The sequence below is a fragment of the Calonectris borealis genome, chromosome 4 (assembly GCF_964195595.1).
Source record: "Calonectris borealis chromosome 4, bCalBor7.hap1.2, whole genome shotgun sequence".
In the NCBI taxonomy this organism is placed as follows: domain Eukaryota; kingdom Metazoa; phylum Chordata; class Aves; order Procellariiformes; family Procellariidae; genus Calonectris; species Calonectris borealis.
Window position 1 is genome coordinate 85,400,289 of NC_134315.1, and position 22,383 is coordinate 85,422,671.

The 22,383-nt window shown below is 42.1% G+C and overlaps 1 protein-coding gene across 5 annotated transcripts in view; it reads right to left on the bottom strand.

Moving 5' to 3' along the window:
* ANTXR2 (ANTXR cell adhesion molecule 2) overlaps nt 1-22,383 on the bottom strand; it is a 120,211-nt gene that overhangs the window by 70,809 nt on the left and 27,019 nt on the right. For all 5 annotated transcript variants that reach the window (XM_075150467.1, XM_075150469.1, XM_075150468.1 and 2 more), the window contains exons 8-10: nt 18,604-18,664; nt 17,383-17,478; nt 12,746-12,815 (exon numbers count right to left, since the gene is read on the bottom strand). In XM_075150467.1, the coding sequence (XP_075006568.1) occupies nt 12,746-12,815; nt 17,383-17,478; nt 18,604-18,664 (227 nt within the window). The remainder of the gene's footprint in view (nt 1-12,745; nt 12,816-17,382; nt 17,479-18,603; nt 18,665-22,383) is intronic.

Below are 22,383 nucleotides of genomic sequence, written 5' to 3' on the forward strand. Positions count from 1 at the left end.
ATGTGCCGTTTTCCAGTGGTTCGTACTTTTAAAGCTATTTCCTCGTAATAGGAAAATTTGTGGGTACTTTTTGGATGGTACTCAATCCTGGAAAACGTAGTCTGAAAGAGCTTTTAAAAAATGTTCTCATTTATGACGAAAGTTAACCACAAGACTCTTGCAACTTTAAACTGCGTCGGTCATGGCCCACTGGCTGTTCTAATAAATGATTTACCAAAAAACGTAACTTGAGAAGACCCAACAATTGCAATTCTTTCTTTCCTTTATGTCCACTGCTGTTTTATTGTTACAGAAGAGGAACGTGGGCCCACTGCCATATGTCCCTACATCTCTGGTCTAAAGAATTTCATACCCTGTGAAATACAGCTGACATTTCAATCCTCAGTAACCTATTTGCAAAGTATTCATTTGCTCCTTACTTTACGAGCATCCAATAAAAGACTGCCATTTTATGACCCATTAAAAAAGATGAAAAAAATTAAATAAAATTGTGAAAGACATTTGCTGGAAGTAATAAATAATTTACCTCCAATTTTCACGCACTGAAAATTAAACTGGCAACTGCTCAAAAAGTTATTAAAATTATGGTGACAAAGGTATTTTAGCATCAAGTGCCAGCACTAAAATGCTGTACATAGTAGGAAGGAAAAAATAGATCTATGTATTTAAAACGGTGCTTTCCCTTAAAAAACCTACCTCCATGAATTAATATATAGCGTTAATATTGTAATATTGTTAATATTGTAATATAGCGTTAATATTGTAACACAGTTAATATTGGTAAGCCAGTAGTCCATGTGTGTGTGTCTCTGTGTTCTAAATACATCTATACATTCGTATGCATCTCCGTGTGCGTTTGCATACATATGTATGTATACAGAAATCACACACTGGAAAATCAGTAACAGTGGTGGGAGAAGGGTTTGGTGGAACTACCGATTTAAGTATAATTTTTTGCATGCCTATCACTTACGCCCATGTAATTCACCATCCCCTACACAACAGTCTGGCAGCACAAAGGGGTGCCACCGTGACCGTACTTTATTTCGACGGTCACCTGAAGGATGGGGAAACCAGAACACACTGTGACTGACAATGGCACGTTCAGGTTTTTAACACAGAAATATTCACCACTGTTCACAGCTGGAGCGAATACAAGGTGTCATTCCGCGCAAGTATTTCGTGTTTCGGAGTTTGAAGGAAAAGGGTGTCTCAGTGGGGTCAGCTCCGATTTCACTGTATGGACACAGGGGTTTCATTTGACCAGCTTGAGTTTGAAAGCGTTGGCCATTATTTGCTGGGCATACAAGTAACGTTCACCCACACATTCTCACCGACCACAGCACAGAGTAGCCTTTCCCCTGTTCTCGGTTAACAAACGCTCCAGGACCGCAAATCTGACACACGTCCCTGCAGCAGGAGGAGGCAACACAAAGCCACAGAAGGTATTTCGAGTCCGTGCTTCTGGTTTTGTCGATCTTCCCAGATCAAAAGCCCCAGCTGCATAAGGACACAGCAAGTTCCCTTGGAGCAGGGTTACAAACCTTGCCTGCCAAATGTTCAGTGCAGTTCCACTGCGCCAAGGGTCATCTGTGCCCGGGAAGCACAGGAAACAGTTTACTCGAGTCGATGGGTATTGTACCGGGGACAGTTAATAACGTGCAGTTCCGATAAATGGTCAGAGTTGTTTTCCTCCCACCAACCACACAGGCATAAAAAGGAGTATTTAATTATTTTCCCGAGGATAGCAAGACCTGCACTCTATGCAAATCACTACGGTGTTTTGGGGTTTTGGTAAAGAATTAGTACAAATTCCCCCCACACACACACTTCCTTGGTGTAGCTTAGCACTGACATAAATTCAAATTATAGTTCTCTTAGGATCCCCTCTTGTTATCCCAGAACTACCTAGCCTTCTCGGCAGAATGTTCAATATACCGTCTAGCTGGGCTTGGCTTTCCATGGGAAACGGACAGCACTGCAGAGATACGTAAGTATTTCACTGCTGGGAAGTGCTAGTGAATTTGAAAGAACTGGAAGCCAGCAATGAATTAGCGCTGATCTCGTGGAATCACGGGAACCTGCAGTAACAGGGTATGAAATGTCATTATTGTGTTAAATTAGTCTATTAATTCAGCTCAGGATACTATGTCCACTGCATAATATTAAGCACTTAGTTCTGCTCACGCACTCTTTCTTAATGCTCTGGGAACACTGTGTGCCCTATTGAGGAACGTGAAGGACTGCATTAGAAATTACTACTGATCTTAACATCAGATCCATATGTCTTAGGAGCCAGTTAGCCTATACAATTCATTGAGGATGTTTCCATCTGTGAATAGTTCCCATTATAATCTAATTGTGTCAAACTAAATGTATTTCTAAAATATTTTCAGAAGTTAATATTTATAACAGACATTAAGCCTAATCCAGCCATGTTTCTGGTTTCCCCCTATCTGAGTTTATTTCTCTAGCTATTTTGGAGGGGGGAGATTGTACCATGTGAGTAACCAGTGACTGGTAACCATACTCTTTTTTTTTTTTTTTGTTGGAGCAAAATGCTTGCATAGGGGAAAAGAAAAGGTTACATGCCGGCGCTGAAAATCAACGCTAAGTCTCAGTGACTTTGCAAAGAAAGGAATTAGTCCAGGTGGGAGAGGATCCGATTCACGTCAACTCTCTTTGCCCAGTGCTACTGGGGAAGAACGGCTGTTCATGTTGAAGGATAATCTTAGTATCAAACCAATGGGCCTAATTAGCCATGAGTACATCTTCGACGGAGAAGTATTCCAATCAGCTGAGCACAGAGGCTCTGGAATGAGAACAACAGGTGAAAACAACCTGATTCGGAGCTGGCTTCCCACCACTCCGTGAGCACCGCAGCTCAGGTGGCTGGCGTGGCAGCAGGAAGTCAAAAGGGGGCACGCGTTCCCCCCTTCCTCTTTTTCTGGGGTTGGCTGTCGTTACCTCCCCGGTGAGAGAACGGCTCGGCTACTGGGCGCAGAGAAGACAGAAAGCCTTCAGGAAAGCCGACGAGCCAAAGGAAGCCCCGTGTTTGTCCCGGTGGCTGGTACCTCCTTTTGCCCCAGCGGACTGCCTGTTCTCCTTCATCCGGCGCTTCCTAAGGTGCAGCCGTGCCGCTGGTTACGGAGAGGTAACTCGTCACGGGGGTTTACTGTGCGTTTTGCCTTTTCATAGTAATGACTGGTGTTATTTGGAATGTGAAGTATCTTAGTCAACAAGCTACCTCTAAACTGAGAAGTCCTATTGGATTTTAATTTTAATTGCTTCCTTTCCTCTGGACAAGGTGTTCTTCAAGCAATATGTAGTCGCAATGTAGTTTTATAGACTGAGGAAGAGACTTGGAAAATGGGTCCTTAAACCCACACTTGAGTATTTAAACAAGTTGCCTGACTTTCAAGTGGATAAGTACCCATCACACCCATTGCCCCTTACTTTAACGAGTAATTTATTTCTGTGGACAAATTCATCTCTTGCTTTAATTGTCATGAAGGCTGTGAAAAGGCTATTTAGTTAAAACTACCACAAAAAGAAGGTAAATCTAACTTCTCACTTGGAAAGAGAACGGGAAATGCTCAACACACCCCATGAAATACTAATCCTTTCTTAAATTACTCTGAAAGATACACTAGTCAAATCTGCAGCTTGCACACAACTTGCCTTCTTTGGCATGTCTTCTCTGCACTTGCAAGGTGTTTCCCAAAATTTTACCTTTATCAGCCAAGGAGAAAAAAGTGACAAAATAAAAAAAATAATAGTAATTCCAGCCATAACCATAGAAAATAACAGTAATTATCTCCTTCATCTGGTTTTCGGCTACTCACTTCCACGTCACGAGAAAGCCCCATTAAGTTATACAATACTCTTCTCGGTAGTCAAGGCAGACAAAAGAATGTTCTACTCAAATTAATGCACTTGACGAAGTTATGGGCTTGTCTGAATAAACAGGTCATTTTCTATGTTTATCTGCACGCTCTGGATATCACATGGTTTTGTGTATTTGGGTATCTGCGTGCAGCTTATGTGGGAGATGTACCTGGTGTGACGTGTGAAGAGCATCATTTAAATATATGTTTAGATTTACTTTGTAAGAACACATTCAGAGTTTCTTAGCTTATCTACTTTGTATTTTCTTTCCATTCCGTAAAAGGAATGCAGAAAGACAAAGGCTAATTTTAACTTACAATTGTTATGGAGTTACTAAATAACACGGCATCGAAAGGTCGCAATGTAGGATGAGCACAGCAGTGATTTTCAGTTCTTAAATATGCGCATTGTAGGCAGTGTGACTGTTGGATGGAAACTGTGTGTGTGAGAGGTACTACGGTGGCTGCGGTGGTCTGTTATGCCAACACTGAGCTAATAAGATGTGAAAATTGGTGCTGGGTTAGGTCTAAACATTAGCTTATTGCCTGCTTGGTTTTTTTAATGCTTGCAGCGTTAGAAGGAAGTACAACTGTGTAATCTTCACAATAAGCTAATGACACTTTTTGTGTGGGAATGTAAATCTGCTTATCGTTCACGCCCAGCCCCCACTCGCACACGTTTCCAAAGGCATTCGTATGCCTCCTTGGAGAGAACTAATGATGCTGTATCAGCTCCCTTTCTATTTCGATATTTATTTCATATTTGCTTGAAGAATCGGGCCAATGTTTTAGAAAGCACATTTAACTATACCATATGCCTACTTAAATCATCCCTATCAAACAAGTTGTAGGATGATGCTCTGGTTCATTCTGTTCTGTTTTCCCTTCCTTCACAATGTGTTTATGTATATTTATCCAATTTGTTCTGTTCCTCTTGCCAAATTGCAGGTTTGAGATCTCAACTATGCAGGGGCAGCTGTGCTATTGTCGATGCCTTACAAAACAAAGGTCACAGACTGAGCCCGTATCACTAGAACTAATGACAGCTGCATGTTAACCGTTATGGTATAGGCGCCGAATGATCAGGGTTCACGGACCCTCAGAAGTCGGAATAAATCTCACGTTGCCCTTTGGTAAGCAAGAACTCAAGTGTCATTTTGAAGACGCAATTTTTGTGCAAATTAGCCTCTTGCAAAATATCCTGCTGTTTATTTAATTTATTGACATACTTCCTCCCTCCGTCTGGAAGAAAAATAACTTTAAACAGCCCCACCACAAAAAGCCAAAATCCGGAAAACAAAACAACAGCTGAGTTGGAAGGAGTGATCTCTTCTGCATGTAACAAATATTAGCTTTTCTCATTTTTGAGATTGATAAGAAATACCAGCTGTTTCAGCCTAGGAAGCTATTGACCACATAGAGGAGAGGCTACCAAAAGATGACAATTCCTTCAAAAGAAGGTTGTTTCCAAACTTAGCCCAGCAATTCCAAGTAATGAAACAGCAGGGCGGGTCTGTTTCAAATGCCCTTTGTTTGGTAAGAGAGATCAATCTGCAAGGCTTGTGAATTCAAAACTATTTGCCCCTTGGGTGGCCTGACATACTATTCCTTCTTCTCCTGCTGCCTTTCAGACCAGAAGCCAGGAGTCCAAAGTTATGAAAAGGGTGTTTCTTAGAGCTAGACGTCGCTTTTGAAATACCAAAGAAGAGGGAATGTAATAGCTGGAGCAGACTAACGAGACGAGGCACATGTCCACAGACACAGCTCTGAGACTATACAGCTGGCTTTGAGGCTGCCTGTCTAAGGCTACTTCACCAGTGTGCTGTTAATTATTTAAAAGAGAGCACTGGGGAAACTACCATAGCATCTGTCACCCACACACAGGCAGAACCTTCACTCATTGCAGGACCAGATGTGTTTATTCGAAACATGTACTAACTAGCTACTTAATGGGTTAGAATTATTAGCCAGAAGTTAATTAGGCAAACATACAAGACATCAGTCACCTTACAAAGCATCACTTCCTTAACGCTGCTCTTACTTCTTTAGAGCCATTATCAACCACAGGAAAAAGGAGGGAAAAGGTAAAGATCCCATAAAGGAGCTGCAGTAAAAAACAGATTTACGAAATCCGATCGCTGTGTACTAATGAAAACTGCAATGCTCCAGTTAATTGCCTTAACTATGTGCCTCTTAACACTGCAAGTATACTAGCACATGGGAGGAAGCAGGGAGGCTTGTTTAAGGACCTACAGGTGTTGGAGAAGAAAAGGGAATTAACAGTGGAAAAAGTTTTTCCCTAGCGTAGTCAAGTCAAACTTGAAAAAGGATGGCTTCACTGCTTCTGTATATATCGTACATATCCCTGAAGATGCAAGCACGGGCATGGCATTCCGCCCGCATAATGAACGCAGCAACGTCGCTGGCCAATGTAACGTGCTCTTGTTCCCCGAGAGAGGAAATTCAAAAGTAATTTTTAAGCTTCTGGCTCCCGGGTTCATGTCACAAGAAGCAGTGGACGGAGTAAAGGTGTAATATGCTCTATCTTCGGGCTAGTCGCGGCAGGGGGAGAATAGTTAGGATCCTTTGTTAGAAGCCTGCCATGACAACCATTTTGTAGAACACCTTTCAGCTGCTCTCAAATGAGAGCAGCTGTCTAGAAACCAAATGAGGTAATTTGCAGGATGGAGCCCACAATCCATTCATCTTCACTGTGTCTGTTTGCTTTCATGTGTCCTTGCTCTTCCTCTTAAATCTGGTGCCGGTATTAATAAAAATGACACTTAGAAACCGGAAAGCAAGACTCAAAGTACCACTGTTCCACTGTCACGGAAACATCTTTCACTCAAAGCACCTACAATTAAATATGAAGCACGTGCTTCCTCTTTGTATTGAGAGACTGTTTCCCAGGGACGCAGAAACAGGGGGCAAGAGTGCCAGTGACAGCTTGGGCATGAATTCCTGGATTTTTAGCTAGTTTTGGTTTTTGCCCGTACGGCTGCTATAAAGAATGTTCAAGGCTCCTAAAATAGTCAGCAGGAACTTCTTGGTGCATCCTGTAAACTGCAATGAATATGTTCTAAATCGACTCCCATAGTATTGTTTTTCTTCAAACTGTATTTACATGAGTTTGTTAGAAACCCATAGGAAGACATGCATTGGGTTCACAAGTCTCCTTCTGCAATTGCACAGAGCTACAAGCTCTCCCAGAAGGAGGAATCTTGGCTTCCCTTAAGCCCCTATTGAGAAATGCTCTCAAAGCCGTGTTTAACTTGAAGCTTGTGGTTAATTCTCATTGTCCTCAAGCCTCGGCCCTGCATGTGATCCACAGCAAAAAGCAGAGCAGCTAATTCTGCCCTAAATCTGTACTTCAGAGATTAAGATCATACTACCAAGACTTTGGCCAGAGAGAGGAAACTCTTGCCTGCCTTCAGGCTATCACAGGCTACCAAAAAATGGTATAAAAAAGACAAGAAATGGACCTTGTTTTAGCACTAGCTTAAACAAAAATAGGCAGAGGGCAGGTAATGGAACCTGGCAAACATAAACAGCCGGATAGCATTACGAAACATTACAGGACTTATTCCTGCTGTGGAAGAAACAATTGATATTCTAAAAGTGAAACAGAACCCAAAAAAAGCTCTTATTTTCCTATACAGAGAAGTTGAGAAACTTCTTAGGAGGAAGACACATGGATGCAATAGGTGGTTAAGCTAGTTCCTGAAATAAGGCTGAAGGTGCTACACAACATAAGGAGATGGTTACTTCTTTCCTCCCTCATCTTTTTATTCCAAAGGGCGAAGGTAATGACAGGGTCAAAAGGAAATCGGCAATAAACCAGCAACAAAAAATATTAAAATCTGAAGACCTGAGAAGCGACAGCGCAGAAATCGCACAATGCTGTGCGTGTTTCTGAATTCCCTCTGAGCTGCCATCCCATTCACAAATGAGTGCAAAACAAGCAAAGCAGCTGTTGTCAACAGGAAGAACAAAGACTTGAATGACACAGGCTCCTCCTGTGAGAAATCTGGTTAACAGCCAAATAAAAGCATGTCTCAAGGTAGCATTTGCAGCTCAGAAACATAAAGCGATGTGCTTAGTCCTAGATATCATTTCCCACTATGTTTTCTTTCTGGGACAAAAGTTCTTGCTTTTTCTTAGAGTTCTAAGAGTCTGAGCTATTTATTCTCCAATTACATTGAGACTCTTGTAAGACTTGAAAAGTATGATGAATTTTTCCCTTAGTAACTGTATTGTAACGCTGGGATAGGAAGTACATTTCAAGTTACCCCTAAACTTGTGAAACTGTGCTGTTGCCAAGACCTCTTACGGCTAGCAATACATTAAAAAAAAAATCTGATGATCGCTAACAGATTATCTCATGCCTTGTTGTGTGCTTTCTTTCAAGCGAATTGCACACCGGAGGCTAAACTTCAGCTACTTTGAAACTGGAGGCAACTAAGAATTAGGGAATAGAAGCGTAGTAATTTTCCTTCCTACCACACAAAAAACAATTCCTATTTAATCTTTGCTCTTTAAGTGCCACCAGCTGTTCATGTTGGACAGGATGTAGGAAGGGATATATGCAAGCTGAAGCCAACGTGATTTGAATAGGGGGCAAATAAGGTCACTAAAGAACAGTAGTGCAGACTGTACCATCTCAGCATGTGACCTGATCGTAAATTCAAGTTAACTGAGCAAGGTTTCACTTGCATGCAGGTTTATGTTTGGATTTGTCCCTTTCGGCTTTGTTGTTACTAAAGCTTACAAGCCCAAGGAGAAAGATACTGCCTGCTTCCATCCTAGGGCACCCCTCAGGTAGGTAGAGTCAAGTGCTGTTCACTGTAAGGGTGTCAAAATGTCACTCAACTGAGAGGTGGAAACCGCGTGATGCTTAAATGAAAGCTGTGATCCCACGTAACCCAATGTTTGCCCTTCTGCTGGTGTTTTGAAACACATAATGGGCTTTTTGTACATGTGCTTAGATAAAATTAGTCAGTATCTTTCAAGTTATGAGAAGCTATATCTCGTGTTGGACCAAGGGGAAAATGCTCACTTCACTCGATGATGAGCTAATCTTAGAGGAAACACTGTACGGACTCAAGTGCACAATGCGTGAAGGTGGAAGCTGGCCAGCAACACCACAGCTGCGTTAAAAAATCAACTTCTGTAGTTCTCTAAGCTATTTTAAGAACAAAGATGATTCCTCAGGCATTTGGTTCATTAGGTCACTGCCTAGTCTCGACCTAACCTTTCTTTGCTTGAGTATCTGCACAAGTTGAAACTGGATTTCTTCAGTAGGCACCAGTAAATCCAAAATCTCTTACTGAAATACTCCAATGAGAAACTAGAGTTCAAACAAACAGAGGTAGTTAAGTAGTAGAGATGTAAATATTCACTACAAATATTTTAGTGAAATATTGTATTGTTGTGCTAGCTGAAACTGTAATTATTGTCATCCACTCATCAAATGAAAGAAGTTGTAAATGTTCAGGAAGTAAGAGGAATGTATATTGTTCTGATAGTCTTTCCACTGAAGGCAGACGGGATTTTACCACTGGCTTAGAGGAACAGAAGCTATCCGTTTGTGAAGTCAAGCCTCCAGATATATTTTGTGAATGTGTACTCAACGAACTTAGAGCAAAACGAACAGAACAAAAGCAAAGGTAGCGCAAGAATGTAGACTTAAAAAAAACAGTAGTTTTTCCTGCACTGCTCTTTTAAAGAGACAAGGGCTCTGTTTTCTCTCCAAAATACGATGACTACAGAAATATCTAAAGTAGCAGAGAGGTCAAGGAAATGTCCAATTCAGTTTGATTCCCTTGAGCTGTGGCAGTTCAGCAAATTCAAGCCTGAGCTAATAAGAGGAACTAATTTTCTCAAATGTTCTGCAAGACCCTAAAAATATATGGCTTTTAAATGGTCAGTGCAGTAGAATCTGAGTCCTGTTTAGTAAACCGGCTTAATTGTAACGTTACACTTGCCCCGCAGTATCTAAGTGATCTCTCAAAGTACATGAAGCAAAGCAATTCAACCTGGGTGTGTCTCCTCATCTTCTTCCTGCAGAGTGTACATGGTACTCTTCCTTTCTGGATTATTTCAATACTTATTAACCTTTTTTATAAGGCATAGGTTGCTCATGTAGAAATTGCAAGTTTTTTCATCTGTTAGCTCATCAGGGGTCCTCTTTTAAAAGGAGCTGGTTTTGTAAGCAGACTCTGTAATTTGGCACTCCAGAAGTGGCACAGCAAAAAGGTATTCTAAATGGCGCAAGCAGCACAGTCATGTTGTCACATAACCTAAGGACACCACATCCATCTGCTACATGATTCTGTGGAAAAACAGGCTTTGAAAAGAATGCTTGGTTAAATCTACAGCTGGCATTTTGGAGGCTCCTAACTAAATGCAGCCAGCAGTGGGAAGGAAATAGAGAAACACAATGGCATAAGTCCAGGAGACCAGGGGTTTACCAACCCAATATCTTGAGTACTGTGGCATTTTTATCTGTTCCACATGGGTTTCTCTTGTTCTGCATGTGAAAACTGCAGGTTCATCAGTCAACAAGGAACGTCTCAAATTAGAAAAATATCATGAAACCTGTTAAATAAGTCTTCACCATTTACCCAGAAACAAAGCTGCAGGTTTAAAAGTCACAAAGCTAACTTTGTCTGCTCGTGTTGCTCTTAATTCCACTAAAAAGAGCACTAGAAAAAGAGCAGACCGGTTATTGCTACATTCGCAACTAATATTAGCTCTACTACATGAGGAATTACTGGGAGTTACCCAGCAATAGTCTGAGTTGTGCCAAGGGAAAGTCAAGAGTTCAAGTACGTACATATCTTCCATAGCTGTCAGTCTTCTGCATAGCAAACGCTTTATCTCTGGGCGAAAGCTGTAACTACTTCAATATCAGGTTATGGAAGTATATTTCACATCGTAACTTCAGAAAAAAATATTTTTTTTTTCTCTGAACCTGTACAACTTCATGTGTATTCTTCGTGCTTTTTCTTACAAACACTGCTCAGAAGTAAGGCGGTGTAATGAGGTGCTTGTTCTACGCTGCAATTACAATATGGCGAGTTGTCTATTTCAATAATGCTTCACAGGCCAAACAAGCTCTTCACAGAGTAAAAGAAAATGCAGCGTGTTCAAATAACTTCCACTGAGCTTTAATCTATATAAATATTCCATGCATTTCACATTCATTTGGCAGGATAGGCTATTTATGTACTCTCAGACTAACAGTGTGTGGAAAAGCATTTACAGCTTCAGGTCTTGGGGTGCTTAATACTGGGGGCCTAATTTGCTGCTGTTCTTCTGCTGTAAGGTAACTTCACTCAAATACTTGGCAGGGCGAGGCGGTGTTGCTTAACCGGGTTGATTTACACGGTTCTGATGACAAAACTAGATCTCTTAGAGCTGCACATGGTGCTGATTTGTTTTAGCTAAGACAGCAGTTTGTGACAGCTGTTTCGTTACACACTTGGCACACGACTACACGCAGCCTAGCTCAGCTGAAAACAGTGCAACCGCACTGCTTAATATAAAGGCACATAGGTCTAACGAACTCCTGCTGCACGTAGGACAAGATCAACTTTTCGCATTGGTAGGTAAAAGGCAACTTGAGTATCAGGAAAACGTAACAGCCTTAAAAACTCATCCCCTTCCTCTGCTCTCCATGTAACTCCTCCACACTTGTTTTCCCTGCATTGACATAAACCAGCGCTCACTCCCCAGAGGGGAGCTCTGGCTGCTGCACAGAGGCTCCGATGCGGCTCCTCTGCAGTGGTTCACCCCACTCTCTTCCACTGGGGTTAATCACTGAAGTTTTTTTCTTCTACCACTTCACAACCTTTCTCTTCCCGGTTGCCATTTAATGCACAAAGCAGATGTGTATTTGGGGTTTTGCTATCAGCCTTGAAGCACGACTGTGGCGGTTGATTGCTGCTTAACTCAGAAAAGTAACCACTGAAAATCATCTGTGCAACGTGCTTAGTTCTTAAACGGCTAAGAATTGCCACAGAAAAATGACACTGCCGAGCTGTAACGAACTGCTATGCTTCCTACTGGATTAATATTTACTTCATCCCAAAAATGTCTGAGGAAAAACTACTTGCAAAACAGGGAGAAAGTCAACAGCCTGAAAGCCTTCGCCCTCCTAGAGGGCCAAGATCTGACATGCAGTTTTCTGACTTTTGATTAGCTTAGAATTTGACAAATCTGAACAATGAAGTTGAAGTGATCTTAAAAGCCTAGGGCATGTCTGAATTTGAGAGTAGGAGGGAAGGATTTGTTCTCAAAGGGTCAGAACTAATGTGCAGCCATGGCCGGTGACACTTAGAATAAGGCTAGAACTGCAGTTTAGCCAAAGTGCCGTTATGAGATTGAGGCCGTTGTTAAATTAGTGCCTCGTTTTATCATTACATGTTGAGCAGTGGTACGCATCTTGACACATAATTTTAATAATAGCTTGTAAGTGTCAGTGATAATGTAATCTATTTAACAATGAGCCTAAAGATTATCCAGAAGAGAGCATATTATGCCCTGTTAAAACAGCTAATCTGCATAAAACTTATGACAAGCCAGACCTTTTCAGTGTTTAATAAACTGGCTGAATATTCATTTTTCAGGCACTGTCCAAATTGGTTTGGTCACAGATGAGCATTTAAAGCCCATTCCAAAGCTGGCATATACGCCAGGGAAATAACACAAGAATGGGGAAAAAAAATGCAACAACAAACCACCCCCCATAAAAACAACAAAAGACTGCCTCTAGCCAAACCCCGTCATGATTAACATCAGCAATAACGGGTCCAATTGTAGCGAAACACAGGATGACATTTGTTTCAAGTACTTACTGGCCGCTTTTGTATAGGATCGGTGCAGGGCAGAGCAAAAAATCAGATTCCACTGTTTTTGGTTTTTCATCTGAAAAAACAAATCACATGAGCTTAATACACTGTGCTGCTTAAATAAGAAGCTGATGTGTGAACATGCTGTGAAGTCCCTTCCCTTCTCGCAGCACGCTGGCTACTGGTTTGGTGACGTCTGGAACGTGCAAGCAAGGCAGGCCCAAGTTAGGGAATAAAGCTGTTGCTTTTTTGAAGATGCACCCTGAACATACAAACCCAGAGCTGGCCTTAAATGCGAGTGTGAGCCCACACTACCTTGCTTGCTTAATTAAACTCAAGTCAGCTCATGCTCTTCCAGACAGAAAATTTCCTAGAATCCAAACCATTTTAGCAAAGAGTGAGAACATTAAGAGGGGCTTCCTAATATTTGGAAGGATGAAGGTTTGTCTCCAATTAGCTCCCACCCTGTGCATTGCATTCAAGGACTATTTTATTAGTTGTGATGATTGGAGTGTCTATTTCTCCAGTGTTTCTTGTGCTTTTGAGTGTCTAGCTGTTTGCACATCTCTTAAACTTTTAAAGCATCTGTTTGTAAGGCACAGTGTCCAGCAAAGCACTCCTTTTCCGCAGTTGGGAAAAGGAGACGAGGGAGCTCTTTCGCATGGTGAGTTTGGAAAGCTGGGAAAAATTCTGCTCCTGTGTGCAGGACTATCCTTCCAAACTTCCCCACGGTAGGACTGCTGATTTCTGTACTGGAGCTGCTCCTGCAAGCATGGACTATTTCCTGATTTAGGGGTGAGAGCCGATAAATGATCTGCCAGATAAACTCGGAGACGACTCTGTCCTGCATTTAGGGAACAGGCAGACATACAAATAGTTCAGGGGCAGCTGAAGGAGGAGCTGTTAGCATAAATGAGCTTTTCTTATGAGCTATAATCTGCACTGACTGCTTGGCCTAGATCTGGGGCTAGTTGTGAGGTGGGGAAGGGGGATTAGCACATTGCCATATGTTTTTGTCTTAATGGTATGTTTCATAGATTATTTTTCTATCCCACAGCTACATTTGGCAGGTTTCCTTTCTAGCATTTGGTAATGGTTCTTTATAAATGCAAAAAGAGAAACATGCCAAATGCATCTTTTAAAAGCAGAAGAACTGACAAAATAACGGTTTGCTCTGGGGCTGGTCCCAAAGCAGAGCCCAGGCTATCAGTAAGGGGAACTCTAACATGCAAGTACGTCGTCATGTAAGTACCCTCCGTTATGCCTTCAAATGGTGAGGGTTCCGCTGAGAGACTGCCAGTTTTTGATAGCCAAGTCAATGACACAGGAACTGTTTTCCTTTACTTGGGACCACCTCCTTCCTCCTGCTACTGCTCTAAGAGCCCTTACTACCTTTTTGTCTATCCTAGCTCCACTGTTCTCCTTTAGGTTTTCCCTGAGACAAAAGCACTTGGAGCCCAGCGCAGAGCTGTAGCAAATGAGCTTGCATATCAGGGGAAGGATCGCATTGAATTTTCCCATTTCATTCCTACACTACGGCCTAAATATTTGCTGTTGTCCATTGCTGAAGACGGGAACCTGGGTGGGTTGCAGCAGGCCTCTGGCAGGACCTCATACAACAGGCTGTGTTACTACGCTGCAACGTACAATGAATACATCACTATGCCATTCCCCTCCCTTTGAGTGTTTAAGCCCACCCTTTGCTGAAGCCAAGAAAAAAAAAAAAGTAGCCCAGAGATCTAGCTGGAAATTATCACATCAGATGCTAGCAAGTATTTGGGGGCTTCATCCTGTCCAAGTATAGCTATTTCTACCACGGCAAAGCAGGCGTATGCATGCCATACAGCTATAAAAGACTGAATCATCGGAGACTCGGAGAAACCGGAGTCAGAAAACATTTCAAAAGGTCATTTAAAGAAGGCAACATGCTTCAGACAATCTTCAGTGACGCTCATTTAAGCCGTTAAAAGGCTTTCTAGGTAACCTATTCTAGGCCTGAGAAATGTTTACAGTGAGAACCATTGTCCTAATACGTCACGTAGATCTGCTGCAGAATTTGAAGCCTGTTGCCTCTTGTTCTTGTCAGTGGCTTGGCAGAGCCCAGCTTATTTTTTTTCAGCCCTGCAGCAGCCCGTATTTAACAATTACTTTGGCCATTCTTCTTCTCCTGTAGATCTAACGAACTGAACTCTTCTGTTCTTCCTTACAGCTTGTGTTCTGGACTTCGGCCCATCCTTGCCAGCTTCCTTTGGACAGTATCCACAGTGGATTCATCCCCCACTTGTAGCGTGGAGCACATGAAAACCCGAGTTCCTAGGGGCTATCGTTGGCAGCTCAACACAGCCCCGAATTGGAAAAGCACCGCAACCTACTGATCGCTAAGTGCCGTAAGCCCATTTGGTGTGTGCTGCTAGCTTTGCTACTAAATCATGCCAGAACTTTTAGTATGGTAGTAGCACCTGCCACCAGGACAGAGGAGGCCTACGTTTGCGATGCTAACGGAAAATGGCTAAATCCCTGCTTAACTCCCATATTTTACAGGTCTTGTTCTCCACCGGTACCTTAACGCACTCCATCAGAACATCCTGAATGGTGTGAATGCCACTACGAACACAACCGTATCGATGCTAGCCTCAAAACACTCATGTGAAGAAGGTACATGCTATTGTTTTGATTTCCCAAATGGACAGGCTGGGGTGTAGAGAAGTGACTGCTCACGATAAACACAAAGTCAGGAGCAAAGCAGGAGTAGAACTGAGGAGTCCCGACGATTTGCAAACTAGCCACTTAAATTGAAGTTCAAGTTCTAATTATCTTCAGGTCATTTAACTGTTGTCTCAACTATTTACCCTAGCTAGTGTGAAATTCATTTTACTCACTTGGAACTGAACTAGTCTGTTTCCCCACTTCTCCAAGTAAGAAAGGTACACCATGATAATAAATAGGCACCTGCAGCAGTAATTTCGTCACACTCCAAACACTAGCTCTATGAAGCTGATTTATGCAACAAATGTAAATAAGCAAGCTATAGTTTAACATGGGAAATAAAGGTCACAATACTAACTGAAACTGAAGGGAAGTTTATACAAGCAGAAATCATTTATGCAGGTTGCCTTTATCCCGAACTATTGTGCTATTCTGTTATTCTTCCAAATTATTTTCGGTATTTAACAGGCAGGAGAGATTGGCAGCCCATTCAAGTATATATGATATCCAGAGTAAGGAAGAAAATGTACTGGAAACACATGGTCAATTGGGTAGGAATTTAGGCTAATATAGAAGTCAGACAGCAGGTAGGGAAAAAATGAATTGGGTTTTTTCTATAGGTCCGTTTTTGGTCACTTTCCAGTCTGGCTTGCTTCTGAGGGATACTGCTTAGAGCAAGAAGTTGGATGTACTTATCCTAGCTGTCCACGTTAGCTTCTGGATATAAAAAATGGTGGAGGTTTCCATTAATGGCTTTTTTCCCACCATCGTCAACCTTACGCCAGTTCAGGGAACAAGGCAGCACAAGGAGACTAATCCAAATCCGGGCACGGCTTCTCATCTGCCCTGCTGCTAGTTAATGCACTGACCAAGAGACCAAGTCCTGAACGTTTTTAATTTTGAAAATTAAATTCTCCCTGAGTATACTTACTAAATCAGATAGCAAGAAGAAAATAGTCTGCACTACCTCTCAATGACTTTTAAAACTTTTGTAACTTCTGCAGCATTCCACTCAGAAAAATTTCCCCAGTGACGCTTGTAGTTTGACAAAGAACAACTAAGAATGGTAACATCTGGCCAATGCTGAGTACTAACAATAAAAAAAAAAACCACTCCTACCTGCACCGCCCCCCCCCGCCCAAAAAAAAAAAAAAACGGATAAAGCAACAGGGAAAGTGCCTGTACAAGATGACATGGTTACCCTGTCTGAAACAGAATTCCTTTCCACAGGTTGGGAAATGAGAGCCCAGCCAGGGATCTGGTTGCAGCGAGACCCGCTCCTGGAGGAGAGTGCTGCTTGGGATACTGAGCTGATGAACCATGTCAAAATACAGGGACAAAATAGAACCAACTGTGCTGACTTGGCCTTACGCTATGCTGTTGCAGGAGCTCCAGCGGGAGGACTGACTCCATGTCATGGAGGGGCACCCACGCCCTGCCAAGCCCCTAAACAAACAGCGCAATGGCTATACATCTGGTACACCAGACAGAATGGGCAGAGACGCTCCAAAGGAACGAGGTAAGTGCGCCTTGGACAATAGTGCTTTTTGGAACCATGACGAGAGCTTACATCTTGGCCTGGGTCTTCTTACAAGAAGACGCACTTGGTCGGCACGCTCTGTGGTCATGTTTTCATCAGCAAACATCTGCTTCTTGAACATCAGGAGCCAGACTGTGATCACCATCTTAATTCACACTGCCAGCTGGGCTGCCAAATACCAGTCACAGTTTACAGCTAATGGCAATTGGTAGGAAAATCAAACCACTGAGCAAGATGAGAAATAACTTGCATCCTCTTAGTAATTCTCAGAGCTTTCCTATTTTCCTCCTCTTTGATATTTTTCTCTTTCAATTTCTGTTAAATGAGGTAACAAGAAGCAAAATAAATCACTTAATAGGAAATACAAAGGCAGATCACGTCAAACGTCAATACTTACGAATTGTAGTTCCGTTCACTTGATAGGTACAAGTGACACCATCGGTTTTCCCACCGAGTGTTAAGCCGCTTCCTCTAAGAACAACTTGAAACTCCTCTGGAGAGAAAAGCAAAAACCCAAAATCACCAATCTGTAGTGCACTGAAGTAAGTTAGACAAGGAGAATTTCAATATAGCCTGCACTAAATCAAGCACAAAATTGTAATGCTTCAAATTTACCCAGGTCTCGTTTTTAATTGATCCCTGGTACTGCATTCTTCAGTTAGGTCACTATAGGAAAAACAAAGATTTGTTCCCCAATCTTTATCACTGAGGGAGCCCTGTTAAAATTGATTGTTGATTGGAAGTTGATTATGACTATCAACAGGATCTGCGGGCTGAGGTGCACAGTAAGAAACAGCTTCTCAGTGAATACTCCGATAAATGAGAAATCTGGGTCTCATAACAATAAGACTCCCCAAACCTGGATCAGGCCCACTTAAAGCGCCAGATGAAGTGAACATTTCTACTTAGTACTATTTCTCTAGAAGTTGCATAAGGACCGTGCTACTTGTGAACTGTGCATAGGAGGAGAGAAAACGGTTTGTTCACCAATGCCACTGATGTCATTGAGACAATCCATGTTTTTACGAAAACATCAAAATAAGATTTTGCAACTACCTTGTTTTGATTGGTCTCCAACTATGTGTGGATTGTGAAACCCAGAAAGAAGACAAGCCCTTAAAATTTTGAGCAACTCTTTCACTTCATAAATGTATTACCACTTGCTGCACAAAAATGCAGTCGAATGCTTTACTGCTTAACTCCACAGATTTGGGGCAGGGCACTAGAAACATTGTCATGAATTTATATGAACCTACGTTAGCAGGATTCCCCGAAATTAACTCTGTGACCCCAGGTAAAACAGTGTGCGAGTGTCACAGAATACGTATCATTGCTTTGAATACGAGGGCAAGTGCAGAGCATGACTAATGGGAGAGGGGCAGACAAATGCATCTCAAACATTTACATGCATTACCTAAATTATGAAAATAGGCGCTGGAAGACAGCTCCTCTGAGGAGAAAAATAGTCAACAGAGAAGGATCTAATCTTTCTTAAACTCCTTGATGATTTTCTTAGAGATGTTTTATTCTAGAGACCTGTGGCGTTCTCCTTTGGGTAAGATAGGGAGATCACAGTTCTATAATAATTGAATATGATTTTAAAATTATAAAAACGTACCTCCCACACAGACACTGGATGGTTCCAAATATAAAATCTCAGTGCATGATTGCTTCAAAACCTATGGCAAAGGAGGAAATTAGTCATAAATAGGTTTCAGGGTGCTATTTCAGTGAGAAATATTATTTTAAAACAAACGCTTGTCCCTAGAAGATGAACATGCACAGCTACAGGTTTGATTTGCTTAAGTCTGACTTATAGGACATTGCCTTGACCACGTGTAAGTTCTGCACCCCTGCACAGCCAAGTCTCCTAAGAGTTTGTAAGACTTGCATTAGCGTGTTAAATCCGGAACAATCTTCAAAACATAATGGTATCTGATTTTGGTCTTTAAATTTCTGTCCAGAACCCTAACCTCATTTTCCATGAACCGCGATCCTAACATTTAAGCCAAAAATTAGTCACAAGGAGGCTGATCCAAAACCTAATCCAGTCAGAAGCAGTCTTCCAGCAACCTGTGGGTCAAGCCAAGTGCACGTTACTCCAAGTGCTGGCATCCTGCCCTACGTAAAGCAGAGCAAGAACGCACTGCGCTCCTGACTGCGCTGCCTTCTGTCAGATGGGGTTTCTTCACTGCTGTACCAGTCAGCATGCCTTGATTCTCCAACCACTCCGGGAATATTCTTTCAGAAGGCTGGGACAAATCAATACTCCTACAGGTGACTTAGAAATACAAGGGATGGAAAGTAAGAGAAAGGAGGAAATAGACACCTTGGACCAATTTGTACTTAAAAGGTTTCAGACACTACCCTTCGTTTCAGCCAAGCCTCATTTTACCATTTACATCAAGTGATCGAGTTACCCGCGGTTACTTAAGCAGAGGCGTAAACAGCCCCCAGGTGTTGATTACTGCAGACAACTTCGTTCTCCATTTGAAAATGGTGCATCTCAAAAGGAATGGGTCAAGCTTGTCTGACTAGAACTGTTGCTGGAGTCTAACTGTGAGACCATACTCTGCTCCCACTGCTAGGACCTCGGTCCCACAGCAGGGCCCCATCTCTTATTTGTTACTGTTGTCCAGGAAGGAGATGGGATACCTATTACCGAAATGATATTCCCCCCCTCTAAGCAGGTGACGGGGTTTCTGCTAACTTAGGGGAAGTGAGTCTCTTGAAGCTTGCATGGTTCAACACACACAACTGACAATTAAACCTCCTTCTACCTTCACATGACAATGCGGGGTGTTTTTTTTCCCCCCAATGGTTCTCCTCTCAGAAAACTTTCATTATGTCTTTATATAGCTTTCCCTATAATAAGTGGTATATTTTTAGCAGGCATTCATATATAATGCTACATGGAATCAATTCAGGTCCTTGTAATCATATGCATAGTAGAAAGTCCTGTTACTGTCCCCTCTCCACCTCCATTCGCCAAAAGTCTGCCTGCTCCTGAGCTGGCCTAACTGTCAGTAAATGTAAGTCTGTCTTACTCTTAACTCCTTTTTCCTCCTTTAAATACATCTTTTTTTTTTTTTACCCTGTCTAATCTATTTGCTAGTGATTTCTGTTGCTACGTATCCAGGCCCAGTAGAAACAATAACATATTTATCATTGTTACGACAAAAAGCATGCCAAGCTCCAAGAAGAAGAATAGCCTGCCTCATTTAACGCTTTCCGTATCGCCTGTCTCTCCACAAACTGTTCTGCACAAATTATCTTTTTAGTGCTTCAAAAGCCATTTATAATCATCAATTAGTACTTCAAAAAATAGAGACCTTGCAGGCGCATTTGGATACATTTGGATGAGACACAGCAATAGAGATCTCTGGAAAGAATGTAGCTTTAAGTTCAGTACAAGCTGGCCAGTTTATATTAGCTGAGGATCTCATCTCACGTCCAAAAAAGGACTAAGCTTTTTGATTACTATTTCAGTGTAGAGAGAGGAAGTGTTACACAGTTGATTTTAGGGGGGGAGAGTATTTTGTGCAAAATAAAATACAGGAAGAATTAAGCATTTTAATTTCTTAATAGTCAGATTAATAGTCCAATTTAAGTTAAGGAGACTACAGAGTTGCTTTAATACGAAGTACAGATCTAGCAGTTGGCAGTATCAAAGCCCACTGAACTCATAAATTTTTTTTTTTTTTTTTTAGAGCAGCGCTATATAGACAGGGAGAAACTTTCCGACTTCTATCCCATTCCCATTTGCCCACTGTCTGCCGAAGCAGGGCCACGTTATGAACTGGGGGGATGGGGAGAGGGGAAGACGGTGGACATAATCTCTCTTTTCTTGGAAAGTACTAGTTCTGTAATTGCACTGTATCTGATAGTGATTTTTCTAACGCTGTATTTCCAAATGCAATCTAAAACAGGAAAAGACCCTATTTGGACATGCTGAACTCCCTTTGGATTTAAGAATAAACTGGAGGGGGTGTCAAATCCCATTAACTCTACCAAGCACAATCAGTTTGAATGATTTGGCTCACAAGGATACGGTAACTAGCATTTAGCTATCACAATGGAAAACCTGAAAGTCTATTCAAAGACAGCGATCACCACTTTTTCTTTCACGTGGGGGAGAGGAGAACATATTTTAGCATCTTAAAAGGATGTATAGAAACTTGTGGTCTTTCTTTACTCTTTTCTTCCTCTGGCTCACGCTCTTTTCTATCTGTTTTAATCTTTCTTTTTGTCACTCTTTCCACGCAAGCTATTCATTCCAAGCTAGCACAGTGCACTCCAACAAAAAGCTCGTCTCTCTTCTTCAGGACGAGTGACGTGAAGGCATCTTAGCCATTTTGCCCTGTGATCCATGTTCATTATTTAATATGCCTTCATATCTCTAGATCGGGGCTGTTCCTGTTGCCACAATAGCTGATGAGAGATTTTCCAAGGTGCATGTTAATGGTCAAGTTCCCTTTTTGAAGATATCAGTGCTTTCTTATACAGTTGAAAGGAGTAAGCGCTGGGCTCACGCGTAGTGCTGGGGAGCTCCCCTGCACAGATGAAATCCAGTACCTTCAATCTGGTACTCTTGCCAGTTCTTCTGTAGCCCGAGAGGAGGGATCCGACCTGCCTCAGCAGTAACAGCTTTTAATGGAGCCGTCTCTGCTGTGCGTTGTGGAAGCACGGTTAACGATGGCAACATACAAACCAAAGCATGCATATCATTTCACTTCCCCTGTCCCACCCCCAGCCACAGCTTTGCAACATTTAAAACGAACTTTAAACTACCTTGCTGTGGAAACCCGGTCTGCCAGTTCAGCAAGATCGAAAGGAACTCTCTAAAAATCTGTGCTATGCTCCCCCTTTCCCAGTTCAGGATAATCAAAGACAATGATCTGGCATTGCAAATTGATTATTTAGTAATCTACTGCCCACAAGAAAAGTTGAAATAATCACTATATAAGGCCATCCTTCGACAGGCTACTGAAACACTCTGCTGACACCAAATAAATTCAAATAGAACTTTAAATTGCCTTAGTTTAACAGCATGCAGGGACAAATTGAGGGAGTTGATGTCATCCATTTCATTTTCACAGCTCCACACCAAATATAGGGCTCCCTGGCTTGCAAAGGCTTTCTTTCTAGTCACCTCCCTGAACGCTAGCTATCCCGGAAACAAACATTTCCCCCAAACCCAAGTGCAAAACAGAGTTGAAAGCTGTCAGCGTGTGTCCTGTCGTCTTAGAGCTTCAGGAATGGAGAACTGTGGAGGAACTACGGAGCCGTTCCTCCAAGTCGGAGACAGAACTGTGCTCCGTGGAACGGGTTACAGCTGGAAACACACAGAGGCTAACCAAAGTGGAGAGGGTCAGATCAAAATCACAGCTGTGAGCTT